At 40.2% G+C, this 15,632-nt stretch overlaps 1 protein-coding gene across 1 annotated transcript in view; it reads right to left on the minus strand.

Annotated features, from left to right (window-relative positions):
• Positions 1–6,188: 6,188 nt before the first annotated feature.
• Positions 6,189–15,632, minus strand: part of ABCG1 (ATP binding cassette subfamily G member 1) — a 77,055-nt gene continuing 67,611 nt past the window's right edge. The window contains exons 13-15 of the mRNA XM_019525362.1: positions 14,939–15,097; positions 14,045–14,163; positions 6,189–13,129 (exon numbers count right to left, since the gene is read on the minus strand). Of these exons, the coding sequence (XP_019380907.1) occupies positions 12,901–13,129; positions 14,045–14,163; positions 14,939–15,097 (507 nt within the window). The 3' untranslated portion in view covers positions 6,189–12,900. The remainder of the gene's footprint in view (positions 13,130–14,044; positions 14,164–14,938; positions 15,098–15,632) is intronic.

Consider the following 15,632-nt stretch of genomic DNA (forward strand, 5'->3'; position numbering starts at 1 on the left):
TTCTCTGCTAGTGAAGATCATGGCTTGTGTCAATTCTCTTAACTGATCTCTCCAAGTGTCACTGAAGACCTCACTCCTTGTTTCACAGATGTTATGCAGGATGCATGCTGCCACTATCTAAGGAGCAATGTTATCAGCATCAACTTCTAGCCTGTAGTTGAGTGATTGCCAGTGGGCTTTCAAGTGCCCAAATGCACACTCTACACTCATGCAGTACTTGCTTAGCTGCTTGTTGAACAGCAATTTCTGTGGGTCACTCACTTGCCCTGAATATGGTTTCATGAGCCAGGGCAGTAGCAGGTAGTCCATGTCAGCTAGTATCAGAGGTGGGGCACTGAAACACCCTGGATGACGACCTCCTCCATTCCTGGGGCATATTGGCCCTTGCCCATCATCTCAGGCAGCAGCAAGCTTCCTACCCTTCCTGTGCAAATGTTTGTAAATCTGACTCTGTGGTCCACAACAGTTTGCAGAATCACAGGAGGAAAACCACTTTCTGTTTCTAAATGAATGGTTGTCCTTGGACTGGTTTAGGAAGGGAATGTGTGTGCTGTCAAGTGCTCCCATGCAGTTAGGGAAGCCCATTTTGTGGTATCCTTCCACCACCTTGTGGGGGTTACTTGGGTATATGAATCTGTTTGCTTCCAGGTCCTGTAGCATTTGGCAAACCTCACTGATGGCTCTCCCAGCAGCGGAGGGAGCCATGCTGAAATGATTTGTGAAGTGGTGCAGGTTTGTTGGAGTGGCTAGTTTCATGAATCAGCAATTCAGCCACAGACACAGCTTTAAATGTTTTTTTTTCATACCTCGAGGTAGCAGGCGTGGCTTGTGAATTCTGTGATGCTGGGGTGGATGGAGTGTCCCACACGAGCATGCCCGCCCACCCTTCCCCCCTCCCACACGTGCACGACAGCGATCTTGAAAGTGGATCAGAAGTACTTCTGGTCCACTTCCGGGTCTGCCACTGAGCATGCTGCCCCCCTGTACCCCTCCCAGCTCAGCGATCAGCTGTAGGGGTACCCTGGGTGCCCCCCCAGGCCCTGGAGGCACAAGTCACTGAGCCAGTGGGAAAGCGGAGCCCTCCTCCCTGCAGCGTGCTCTCTGGCAGACCTGGAAGTGGACTGAAAGTGCTTCTGGCCTACTTTCGGGTCTGCTGCCCAACATACTGGGGAGTCCCCTGTGCTTCTGTGGGACACTCCATGAGCCCCACCATTGCAGCATTTACAAGCTGCCTGCTACCTACAGGTATGTAGAAAAAACATTTAAAGCTGTCTCTGTGTCCAAATCTCTGAATCTCTCCGAATCAATTTGGAGGGTTCCAATTCAATTCAAAGAGATTAAAGGGTCCGCCAATTTGATTTGGATTTGGAGATTTGGCCACCGAATCAAATCAAGGACCGAAGCTTTGCACCGCCCTAATAGACATACCCTCAGCAACTTGCCCAAGATCATACAAAAAGATTCTGGAAGATGTAAGAATTCCAGTGCCAGGCCCACAAGACCATCTCTTTCATCTTCAACAGGGATAGGCTGAGATGCAGTAAGACTTGTAAAGCAGAACTTTTTAAGTGCTGAAATCACAGAACGTGCATGAATCAGTTTAGCTCCTCTCATATTAAAAAGGGCAGAATGTAGGCACAATGACATAGGTAAACACACACAAGGTGCTCAGCAGCCTGTCCTTCTCTGGCTTTATTCCTCCCAGACAGGAGTTACTTGCCAGAGCTTCCCTTAATGCCAACCTGGGATCCCTTCCATACCACACCCTGGCAACCCCCCCATCCTTTCCTTACCTTGTACTTTTGAGGGGTTTTTCATCTCTGTACTGCTGTTCTGCTTTCTCCTTCATATATTACCTGGAGAAGTCCACCTAATGAGAAGATTAATCCTGTGCTAAACTGATCATAAGGAAAAAAAATGTAATGCATATGTTTCATGAGATGGGTTACAGATATTTTCTAAATGAGGAAAGGAGAAGAAAAAACAAGGAGAAGAGTCCCTGTCCTTGCTCCCCAAAATATTCCTTTTTGGAGGGGGGGGGGGTTGCCATCTTAGAACTGGAAAAAAACAAATCATACAGTAAAAATAAAACATCTGCTGTAACATTTTAATTTTATTTCAAAAAACTATTTTTGTCCTGATTTATGTGTGTTTGCATAGTGTATACAGAGGTGACTAATAGCTCAAAATAAAGTCTTTTGTGTGAAGGGGTGTGTGGGGTATGCTTGGGGGGTGGGATTTGTGGGTGTGTATGTGGGGGGGTTGAAGGGCCATAGGGAGTGTGGTTTGCGTGTGGATGGGTGTGGGGTTTGTGAAGGGGTGTGGGGCCCCTCCACTACATACCTCCCCCTACCATGATGCACACATCCTGCCACCACCAGCAGCAGCAGGCAGCCTTGGGGCACTCATGGCCCATGGCAGGCAGAGCCCCCCAGCAGTGTGCAGCTCCAGCTGAGTACTGGGAGCTACACCTGGTGGCACAGAGCTGGCCTGGCCTGGCCTGGCCCAGCCCACTGGTGTGAGCCTTCAGGTCTGCCACACTGGATCTGTGCCAGCATGTGGGGATCCCGGCATTCCAGCCAGGAGTGTGCTGCTAGGCCTGGCTAGGCTGGCTCCATGCCTGCACATGGGGCTCCTGGCACTGCAAGTGGGAGCTCCCCTCCCCACTCACCAGCTGTCTCGTCATGCATCATCGTGCTTTGTGCCTCCACCTGGGGCTCCTAGCTGGAGTGCCGGAAGCTCCATGGAGGTGGAGGCACAGAGCCCACCCAATCTGATGACACATGACCTCTAAAAGCTCATGCCTTCCACTGGCTTTCAGAGGGGTGGCCACAGGCCAGTAATAATTGATATTTGGAGGGGCCCTGAGGGCCAGATAGAATGACCTGGCAGGCCAGATCCAGCCTGCAGACCATATTTTGCCCACCCCTTACAAGATACCTATAACCAAACTAAAAGATATGTTAAACCAAACAAAGGGCAATGCACTGCCTTTTACCCTGTGTCAGAACTACACCTGTCTGGTCTATATGTCTATGAACTCTCTTGGAAATGTTCTGTTATTCACCAGTGCTTTTTTGCAACTCTCCTTTGAAATTGAACAGAAACTAAGGCTGTTGTCTGAAAATAACACTTTATTTGATTTTGTTTATTACGTCATCATAAATGTCCTCTATTCTCAGAAAACAAAGCCCTAATTTGGAAAATGATGCACATACAAATCTTCTACAGGTATTAACTATACAGAAATATACAAAGATTTCTCTGTTTTGAATACATCATCAGAATGCCCCACATCCCAAAGTTTTTACTCAGGTTCATTATTCCAGTAAGTATGAACTACAAAGATAATGAGCAACCTGAAAAAGACAAGGTTTAGATAATATATATACCTATATATTACCTAATATATATGTATGTATCTATAACAGTGCAAATATACCACAGCGTGCAGGCAGCAATAGTCTCCTAAAGAAGCATAATAAAATTGATTCATAGTAATGCACCTTGCATTACAGAAACAAGAGACAACAGTTATATCAGAAATACATAATATGCACACTGTAGCACGCTGATTAAAAATTTTACTTGCATTGACTCTTGCTTTTTGTTTAAAAAAATAAACATGTTAAATGCCTCAACAGTAGATTCCAGGGCAATATCTCACCACAAGCTCAACCAACTGAGATCAGGTATTGCACAAATCTAAAACATATCCTGACTACATTGTAGGACTATTTCTGTTTTTCTTTAAACATACCTAAAAATTATCATTTTCCTTCCCTGTCAGAGAAGAACACTACAAATGCAATGTACTAGCTTTTATAGCATATTTAATGAGCATTTTTTCCTGTCGGAATTTTTTAATTGCATTTTTTCCAAACCATTCACATTTGTAAGTTGTGAAGATCAACATTTGTAAAGTTCAGCTACAATTAAACCCAAGCAGCCTGGTTTTCTGTAGTAACAGAAAGGAGCCATTACAATATTTAGTTTTAATATGGTCCAGAATATGTACTAATGAGATAGTCTCCTCATAAAAAAAAAAAAACCTTGAGAAACAAAGGAGTAGTTACTATTCTCCCTATTGTGTGCTAAAGTGGAGTTAGACGCTTCAGCACAGTCTTGGTCTGCCATGCTAAAGTCCCTGAAAACCTGTTCATGCGAAAGGTGGATGAATCCTCCTCCTCACTGCATTTTTGAGTTAGTCTTAAGCCTAAGATGATGGCATATTACAAAAGTAGATGAGTTAATGATTTTTTGTGAACTCAAGCAGGATAAAATAGGGATACATTTAGGCACCTAAGCCCACTTGGGTATCTTAATAGGCAGAATAGGAGCTAGCCCAAAGATTTTGTGTCACCTCTGCAATATCTTTATAATATGGGTTAGTTTTGGGCATGGGAGAAGGGGACAACATTAGATCCAGAAGTACTTATTCAATTAATTTTACAAAGGCAACTAATATATTCAACTATTTAGCACTGGCATCAAAGGCGTCATTAATGTCACTTCTAGAGCAGAGGTGTCAAACCTGAGGCACAAAGTGCCACAGGTGGCCTGGGAAGCCTGTGTATGGCATGTGGCAGATCAAAGAAGGGGCAGAAAGCACAGCAGCAAAAGGGCAGGGAGCAGAAAGCAGAGCAATAGATTGGGCAGGGAAAGGGGGAAAGGTGACCAGAGTGGCACTCAGGGAGGGTTCAAGGCTAATTTGTGGTATACCTGCCAAAAAGTTTGGCCCCCACTGTTCTAGAGTGTAACACAACACACAGTGACATTAGGTAAGTTGAAATCAAAGGGTGACATTCAGTTCAGTATCATGAGGCCCATAGACCAATTAAATCCCAGTTAAGCCCTATTTTAAAGACTTAAATGGTACACAGGATTAGTATGGACTCTGTACCACCATGAATATCATCCCAAAGGATTATTCCCAGCTGTTTTTCACACTTCTAAAACAAAGTATGACTGTCTCTTGAAAGAAACTAAAGATCTACTACAGAAAGATCCCATAAATGAGAACTATGTTAAAGGCTATACACTAAATGGTATTGACATCAAAAGCCGAAGTTAGAGCTCATGTTCTTAAATACTATTATTAGGATGCATATAAATAGAAGTAAAAAATATGCCACTGGATGCATAAAATTAAAACAAAGTTGTTATGGCTGATGGTACAAACTGTGACTTCTGAACAGGAAAAAAGTACAATGTGACATAAATACACAATATTTAAACTGATTTGTATGAATGTGAATTCTACATACAAAAATGGATTTATGGGCAGGACAGTGTGGTTTTGATCATGAAAGATACCGAATAGTCTCACCCCAAGCCAATGAACCACTTAATTTTAGCAACACAAAATTGGCTGATGGCCATACAACAAAATTAGTAAAGCCTATTCTGTGGGCATGGCAATACCAACAGTGCCAACTGCAAAACCAGCAATCCTAAGAGCAAAGCAACAGAGATGACATGCTGGGCCATCCCCGTCTTCCTACTAATTAGTTGCCAGGGGTTTTTGTCCTCGATATTATCAAGCTTTATGAATGGGACTTCACAATGGGCAACTGTGTCAGCATAATGACTGCGCAATTGAAAAGGAATTCCTGTTGGTAGGTCCATATATTTACATGGGTGTGTACAGTAATATCCTCACAAGGTCTCATCACAGAAAAAAGGCAATGGATAGTTCATAATATTTCTGCAATTACTGGTCACAGTAATTCCATAATTAGCAACTACAGTTACTTTTAGAAGTCAGAAGCAGCCAGTGCCATTAACCTTAATCATTAAATATGTTTAGATTTCACATAACATTTATCAAAAGTAATACATTTAATTCCCATTTTGTATCAAGAACAAGGAAGATCCGTCCCTAGTCCAAAATTAACTACTGACTGCATGTGTCCCTCCTGCTGCTGAATAACTTCCACTGGGCAAGAAACAGTAATTGACAGCCACAAAAACCTGTGCCACCATGTAGTTACAAAAGTAGCAAGAATAGTAAGGCAGATTTAAGGCAGAAGTTCGGATCTTTTGCACACCTACATTGGTGGGGAAGGGGGTAAATAAAGAAGAGTTATTTTACATATTCAGTCAAACAGGATGCAATCACCACTCCTACGGGCCTGTTTAAGAATGTCAGCCTTAGCACTGACTTTCCTTGGGTTTGCAAAGTTTCATATCCAATGCACACTTTTACACATTTTTTTTTATTTGTATGGTCTATGTGCTATGACAACAGAAATCATTCTGGCTAACTGTTGCTCTAACGTTGCACTGAAAGTTTTGCCACTAACTCCACTGAGAACAGGACTGGACTCAAAAGTGGCAACTATACAGTTTGTCAAGTGTGATCATAAAAATAGACAAAAATAGACAAAATTACAAAAATAGACAACAGATGGCTGTATGGAAGCTCTAATACCCCTGGGAAATGGTAGGGGGGAACTAAACCATGTAAACGTTCCACTGGTTTCAAGAGGCTTTGATCAAGCCTCTGCTGCATACAGAGTTTATGGGCCTCCTGAAATCTCGCCCACCTTTTCATATGCTGCTGCTTTTATTGGTAGGGCTTCATTGGCAAAATGATGCTACATACTGGACATCCCATCAGTTTGTATTCAAGTACTTTTGAGACCTCATGACTAGTTTGAATTGCAATTTTTTTTTGATAAGTCCTGCCCTCATCCACAGAAACTTTCATAGGTATTCAGCAATATAGTTTTATGTGAAGAAGTGGTAAACAAAAGTAAGAGTCACCAGCTGAGCTGATGCACAGAGCTCAGCAAACAGCTGATCTGGCAGGGCTCCAAAGTTCATCTACAATCTTTATAATCACTGCTGCCAGTGGGTATAGGGAGCATTGAGTCAGGATTTATCAATGCAAAAGGTCAATATAAAATGCTAAGGGCTTAATGTCTCTGGGGCTTGTGCCAAGGTTATTAGTAAAGACACTAAAAGAGAATGCCAAATTAAAAAACAGACCAACAACATGAGTGGAAATAAATTGAGTCCCAGCTGTGTGGGATGCCAAACAGCATGAGCACTGATGGCAAGATTGATTCTTATGATTGACTGATACAGCAAATGAAACATTTAATATCTCATGCAAAACCTCAGAATGCAACCCCAAAGCAGTTTAGTTGCTGCCAGCATTAACCAAGAAATAAACAGAGCCAAAGGGGGATGGGGAAAAAAAAAAAATCACAAATGGGTTTTCAAACAAAGGCCTGAACAAGAATGGAGTTAAACTATTGGCATACTGCAGGAAGTGACCTTGCTGCTGCTAAATTTGTAATTGAAGATACTCACATCTTACTGGCAAAGTCAGCACAGACAGTGGTTGAAAGCAGCTTAGAAAACATTTCCTCTAGCTAGAATTGTGGTTTCTAACTGCTGGTACAAACAGCAGCATTGATACTTTGTGACTGGGTCTCTAGGCTCCTTCTCATTTCATTGAAAAAATGCTTCTGCCCTCCGCTCCACTGCATGACAGCTTCCATCACCTGCCTCCCATTTTCCTATGTTCATGACAACTCTTAAGACGTGGTTTGAGCCAAATGTAGGTTTCCATTCAGGAAAACCAGGGTCTCAATCCTGTTCAAGGCAGTGAACTTATGCATGTATTAAAATACTCCCCTGAGTATAGATAAATTTAAGAATAGACTAAAGCAGGGTCCTAGTAGCCAGACCAGGATAGCAAATACTACTAATGAGAAATGTACAATGTAATTCTTATGGGCACATCTAGATGAGAATCACTTAGTGTCCACAAGTCACTGGGAGTCATGGTTTCCATTGATACCAATATGCTTTAAACCAGACATCACACAAGTATCAGAAGTCCAACTTCAACCAAGCCAGTCACTTGTAGAAAACTAGTGCTGGAAGCAGCCTCCTGCATAGCCCAGTGAAGATGTACAAGATCTTCTCCCTCACTTAGACATTGAGCGTATGTCTACATGTTCATTACTGCACAGTGCCTACTATTTATTATATTTAGTACTTGCAAAAGGAAGTACTAACTAAATGTGCAATAGGCTGCCCAACTGTGCATTAGTACAACTGCAAGCTTTTTTCGTGATAGCATAGTTTTTGCATGACAGTGTATGCGCAGTCAATCAGTCTACTGCACGTTAAGTCTGCAGTCTACTGCGTCTCATGTAGACACACCCTGAGGGTACCAGAAGTCACATTAGGATAACTGTACCCAGGCTAATATATACTGCTTCCAGGGCTAATTATTCTTGGTGGAGAGTCATACTAACTTGCCTGTACTGCTTCCAGTACATGAGCTACACCAAGTACCTCTTCATAGCACAGCATTGCTCTGCAGACACCCTGAATGTGTCTGGAATTTCAGATAGGTGAGCAAATGGAGATGTTGGAGAAAAGAATTCAGTGGGCTGAGAAAGAGGCACGTGCATTAGGCTACACGGGCATTTGCCTTTTTTGAGGAGGGATTTTCAGTGGGCCTGTGTTAAGAAGTCCAAGCTAAATGTGACTGAACTGTTCCTCCTGCAATTTGCTAGGGTTCCAGAACATAAGGCTTATAGAGCACATGCTAGTAGAAAAATAGCTAAAAAAACATGCTTTTAAAATATAACCAGCACTTGTCCACAGAGTTGTGAAAAAAACCCCAAACACCCCCTACAGAAGTTTTGGATTTGTACTTGTTATACAGAGAAGGAGAATATAAATACAAAGTCCATTTTTGCTTAGCAAAATTATGCAGTTAACAGAAACAACTGTTTAACAGTGAACACAGAAAAATATACACTCTTTCATGTGGTTAGTTTCTGTTTTTCCCCCCCTGAAAAGTAGAATATTTTGCATTCCAATAAACACTTGAAAACATTATTTCTAGTTTTATACAGTGGCCCAGAACAGGAGAAAACAAATCATATTTTTCACTATAGCCTTTGAACCAGGTCAGGACATGTCCCAGTTTCTTGTGCACTATGGCCCTGACCCAGCCAAGTGTTTCACACTATGGGTAACTTTTAAGATACGAGTAGTCCCAGTGATAACTCTAATGCATACAGGTAAGTAAGTACTTTGCTGAATAAGGTCTACACAAGAACTTCATTATAACAGAAGGGATTCACTTAACAAGGGGGAGGCACAGGAGCCAATTTTGCTTTTTGTGGGAACCATCAAGACAGAATGGGTCAGCCTATTACCATCACAACTTTTGAGTGAAAACAAGATGGTCAATAAAATGTTCATTTCCATAGTCACACAGACATTGGTGCAAAACAGTAAAACCATACACCATGCTTCCACACAGGCAATACCTCAGAGAAGTGTTTGCTATCTTGTATGCAGGTTATTCCTAACCTGCTATCCCTTATGTTATGTTTTCTCTCTCAATTTTTAGAAAAATATCAGCTTTGGATTCAATATAGAAAGTGATGAAGACATTCTCAGTTAGATATTTGTTTGTTTCTCTCCTCCTCTTCTCTACGAAGATGAAATGTCTCCATTTTTTCTTTTATGTCAGTAGATCCGAAACTTATTTTTAAAAAAATCCAAAAGCTTTTCAGGATTTCCTTGTCTACAGTCAAACTTCAATGAAAAGAAAATATTTGAAGTATTTAATATTTCCATTGATACATACATGACCCAGAAATAGAATGACACACAAGAAATGTGTGCAGTTGTGGCCCAGATAAAACAAAGAACCTAAAAGAACAGTAAAATCTTCCATCTGCCATTCATGAATAATGTATTAGTTTTTCAAGAGACATTTCAAAACAAATATTGACAGCCTCTCATTTTATTTGGGGTGAAATCCTAACCTGATGCCATTTGCCACATTTTCATTGATTTCAGTTGGTTTATAATAAATATACAGAAGTTGAGGATCCAGCATGCTTAAACTCCAATTTGCCTCATTATTATTTATAATGAAAGCCTGGGAGTTTGACAACATTGGCTACTGCATTATCTTTTATATGCATACTCAATTTGTTAAACAAGAGATTTTTGTGAGTATGAAACTGCTGGAGCTTATTTATATACTGAAGAAAAAAATGAAGTTATACATATATAGAGACTTTGCAAACTGACACACTATATGAAAATATAGTTGGGACAAGCTTAATTTAACCAAAATGAACGCTCAAAAGAAAGAGAGAGATTTCATTTGTAAAATGAAGGGAAAATGAGCATCTTAAGTACAGCATTAGCTAGTAGAACCAATTTATTTACTGGGATCCAATAGTATGAAAAAGATTCTTTAAAGTAATGGCTTTTAGCAAACTGTTTCCCAACAGACAGTTGGGGGGAAAGGAATGAAAAAACCTAATGAAAAAAAGGAATGAAAACCTTGTTTTGGAGTAGGTATTTCCTTCAGAACACTAATGAAGAACACACCGTTTTTTAACATAACAAAATATGAAGTTACAATACATGAGGATGTGACAAATAAAGAGGCTAAAAATATGTATAGGCACAGATAAGCAGGTAGCACTGCAGAGCTCTCACATTCCTACACTGGACTGCCCAGGACAAAATGGAACACACTTTTATTAGAATACATTAATACTGTTAAAATGTCAAAGGAATATTGTTCATAACATTACCTTTCATGCTAGTTTACAACTGATAAATCATAAATTAGCTTCATTTATATATTTGGTAAATAACTGCTGATGGAAGCACCATCTTTACCCTGATTACAAACCTATTTAATGCCACAGATGCCACACCCTTTTACTCAGGCTAGTGTTGAACAGTTCGCAACAAATGGATAATTTCCCAAATTTAGCCCGTTGTCTGTTTATGAATATTGCCTGCAATATTTAAACAATTGCTCCTAATTCTGAATGGTTTGAACTGTGCCCTCTGTGGGTAAATTTCAGTCTGCAAATTATTTGCAAGAGTGCTTCTTTGAGTACTCAATATTCATCAAATTTCCTATATATGTTAGCTATCCAGGCCCCAATCCCACAAGTGACTGTACACATACGTTGTGGAGCCCTCTCAGACCTCCATTGACTCCAATGGGGTTCTGTAAAGGAGGAGCAATTTGTTTGCATAGAAATGACTGATGAGGGATTCGGTATAACTCATTCTGGTGGTCAAAGTTTTCACAGACTTTTGTGAAATGTACAGCTAGTTTCCCAAAGAAAAGGTGGCTCTACTTCAGCCTTAAGAAAAAGAATAAATTAATTAATAAAAAATTCAGGCATAACTCAAAGCAATTTGGGTTTAGTACATATACATTTTCTTCGAGCCTCCAAAAATAGTCTATGAACTGTGGCTCTTGGTGGTTCACAGACAAAAAACCCCTCTCAGCAACTATTACGCTAGCTTTGGTCACCGAGTCCCTGAATGGCCTGCTGACACTGAAACATCTTTGATCTCAGTAAAACGTTATCTACTTGTGTAAAACACCCCCAGACTTGGTTCCTCACTTGGATCACAGCTGTGGGAGACAGTGGAGCTAATGCAGCTGCCTACAAGCGTGAAAGAAATCAGATCTAGCACAGTCTGTTCTTTCAGGGGAAATCCTAGTCTCAGTCAATCAATGGCAAAAGTCCTATTGATTTCCACTATGACCAGGATTTCACCCTTACAATTTATGATGAGCATGCAAGAGAACAAAATTAATGTATAACATGTATAAAAAAAAAAATCCCTACTCTTTAGACCACTTAGCTATTAATCCCCAGGTAGATTTGGACAAAAACAGAATTGGTTGGCGGTGTTATTTTTATCACATCACACTGCCTCCACCTATTCAAATGTAAATTCATTTTATGATGAATGCAGAAATTTTAAACAATTCCATGCAAACTGTCACATGTGTTCTAATATAATGTGCTAAGCTTTCAAACTCTGAACAAATGATAGCTCTTACTTTCAAGATGACTTTTCCATTGTCCTTGAGCATTCTCACAAGCACTGGGGATAGATTTTACTTTCACTCATTGTTGGTGAAAATAGCCTTGGAGACTTTTGCTTTTGCATTCACAGGAGGTAGTTCATGTGATAATGAACAGAATTAGTATTTTCCACATCACAAATGAAGTGAGTTTAAAAGACTTCGAAAACACAGGCTGATTGTTTAATCATCTGTGGACAGTTTTAAACATTCCTGATTGACTCTGCTCTATTTCCCCCCCACAAATATGATTAACAGGTTTACAGTGCTGAGTTGGAATTTCTCATTTTCCATTACTATTATAATTTTTTAATCTGAGACCAGCTCATCAAATAAAGCACCAGAATTCTAAATTTAGACACAAAAAAAATAAAGTGACTTATTACTATGATCTTTTAAAAAAATGTTGTTATCCATCCATATTAAAAAGATATCTTTTCTTGTGAACTAATACATTTACAGAATTTTGGCTTACGGGGGTAATTCTTGTGGGAAAGAAAAGTGATCGATAGAAAATTGCAAAGATGAAGTTCTGAATTCAAGGACAGGACATAATCCTTCTCTCTTTGCATTCCCCACTTTGTATTTGAGTGTTAATTAATATTCCCCAGCTGTGTAAAGATGTCATTTTACCAACTCTGGCTATCAGGACTAAAATTACCTTATCACAAAGAAGGTTTACTTAAAGGAAAGTTCTTGTAACCAGTTATTGTTATTGTTACACTGCCTCAGAGTTGATAGTCTACATTGCAAAATTCCCTTCTATTTCTTCTTCCTAGTTAAAGCTAGAAAGTGTAATGAAAACATGACCCAACCCAGCTGGACTGATTAGCTTAACACTATATATCCACTAGCCTCGTATGGTTCTTTATGGGCTAGGTCATAACAGTGTCTGTAACTGGGCACTGAACACTGGCCTGCCACATTGAGACAATGACAAGTGCCCTCTACTGCAAGTCTAATGTTCTTCCTACTGGACTGTTCTGTTTTGTTTTCTTCCTTTACCTCTCTGCTCTGATTTTGTATCTGAGAACAAAATAGGCAATTAGGCGCAGAGAAAAGAAGAAAATTCCAAGTACGATGAAGTCCAAGTAAAGTTTGGCATTTTCTACATCTAGTTCTTTCAAGATGGCCTCTGATTTTTGAAAATGACAAGTATCATCTTTGTCGCAGTGAAGATCTTCCCGATCTAAACCATAGATGGAAAGAATGACTCCCTCAAAACCATACCTGAAAAGGAAAGGATGGATTACAAGGTAAAGCTATATATATATAAATCATTTTTCCTTTTAAAAGTTCCATTATAGAAACACTGAAGAGTTAAATATTATCCTCAGATACAAATTACATCCTCAGTGACATCCAGACAACTCACATAGTGATTCACAGTAGAATTGCATCATTATTAAAAGAAACACAAAGTCAACTCTCCATTAAAGAATATATTTTTTAAAAGGATATCAGGATACAATCTGAGACAAAAACCAAAACAGTTCAGGTACAACGCTCCTATTCTCTTCACATCAAACTGACCTGGCAGCTAGGGAAGATACATACAAAATGTGTTTAAAGTGCACATTTCCTAAACCCTCTTTGCTCCCTCTGCAATGCATCTCTCCTGACCTTTTCACTTTGGAGAAAACCTATCTGACATCTGCAGTATTATCAGTATTGGGTAAACTGACAAACATGACTTTACCCAGTAAATCTATTTGGAAATATGGAGTTTAATGCTAAAGCCTTCAAAGTGAAGTGCTGGCAACCTCATTAGAGTACTGCTATGGACATTTTGTCCTTAACATTTGTCAAAGCAGCGAGTCCAAATTTTAAGCAGACTCGCCTACTGTGCAATCCTATTGCATTTAAAACAACTGAACAGGGCATAAATTAGCTCAGATTCTTGCCCATTGTATATTATGTAGGTCAAAACTTTTCATATTTATTTTATGGTGTTATATTGCTTTCTAATGTGAAATAAATTTGGTATTTCTGTTCTTTCAAATCCTTTTTATATCTATATCTTTTTGGGTACCTAGTTCTGCACTGCTGTGCATGCTAAAAATGTGCATTGTAAATGGGGTAATGGAGCACTAGAATCCAAAAAAAAATCCTAAGTCACTAGGCCCCTGCCTTTCCTTCCTGTACCTGACATATGAGATGTAGGACATCCATTGGAGGTAGGCTGGGATGGTATCAAAGCTGACAAAGAATCCTGAGAAAAGAAGAACAGGGATCGCTGTGACAGGACCCACAAATGTTGCCACCTGGAAAAAAGAGAAACAGAGATGCCTTTACAGACAGCCAAAAGCTACATCTGGAAGTGAGGTGCATCCTGCTTTTGCCTTTGTAATACCGACTGAGAAAAGGGGGTCTTGAATTCAGCAGATATTCCCTACAGACAACTCTTCTGTCTTGGGCCAAACCCAGAGCCACAGTTGAAGCCCCTCTTTCCAGGATATGGTTTAAGCCTACTTTGTAGTTAGGGCTTCATTAAGATAGCAGTCAAGCCAGTGGCTGCTTCACTCCTCAGCCCCAGTGCAGCTGGTCTGATTTATGGGTCTGAGCCTGGCCCTGTTTAGCTTGCTGCCAGCTTCTATGTGGCTGTGGATGGGTAAAACCACTGCTGAGCACAACTGCAGGTCCCCATATCCCAGCTCTCATTGTACTGTAGAATGGCATTAGTCCTGTTCCTTGTATAGGAGACTGGCATATGATGCGCATTCACAAGAGCAAGATGAACAGCACCTCACTCAGTGCTGAGGCTCAGAAAAAATGAGCTTATGTTAATAAAAAAACCAAACAAACAAACAAGAAAGCCAGGTTGTTTAGCTATGTCTTTAATATACAATGTTGTCAAGGAGCCAACACAAAGAATTAGCTCCTCTTTTCTTCTGTCTCTCTTCCAGCGTGTCTCTCTTAGATTAATGGAACAAAATTGGCTAGGGAACCTGTAACAGCATCCATGGCAAGAAGGTGCTACTTGCCAGTGCCCAGGAGAGCAGGGTTCTCATGAGATCATGAAACTTAAAACGTCAGTACCTGAAGTGATGTGGAGGCTGCACCAATTAGAAGACCCAGTGACTGAGCCACCAATGATGTCATTGTCCCCAGGGCTGAGAAGAGGACAAATCGAAGCGCATCGGAGGGCTGTGAAGTCATCCAGTATACAATGCTGCAGTAAGCTACAGGAAACATAATCTGCAAAAAAGATACTGTGGTTACTAAAGTACACAGTTAAATCAAAAGGAATGCAAAATGTTTGCTGTGGCCAATATAAACACTTTGAAAATCCTACATCCTAGCTACCCACATCTCTTAACCTTAAACACAATATTCAATGGAGATTGTGTTCAGAGGAGAGTTAATAAATCCACCCTATCTTATCAAATCTATTAAATCCAGAATGATTCCTTAGGAGCAGAGAAAAGCATCCAGTTCCAGGCTTTTATAACCTCCAAGACCCCTCCGTCCACACCCACAAAAAGGGAAAAAAATTTCTACATTCCTTGAATATAAATTTATTTATTCAAGAAAGCTCAGGTCAGACATGAGGTCATGATTTCAGTGGGGTCCTGCTATTTATTCAGAATAGAATATCTTGGTTTGAGCTGGGGTCTCATAAATAAACCACATGCTGTTTTTCAGTACTTATGAAATCAGATAACACTGATGAAATATGGATGTCTATGCTGCTGACAAATGAATACAAAAAAAAAAAAAAAAAAAAAACTCT

Source organism: Gavialis gangeticus, unplaced genomic scaffold, assembly GCF_001723915.1.
Source record: "Gavialis gangeticus isolate Ggan-Ray unplaced genomic scaffold, GavGan_comp1, whole genome shotgun sequence".
Lineage (NCBI taxonomy): Eukaryota > Metazoa > Chordata > Crocodylia > Gavialidae > Gavialis > Gavialis gangeticus.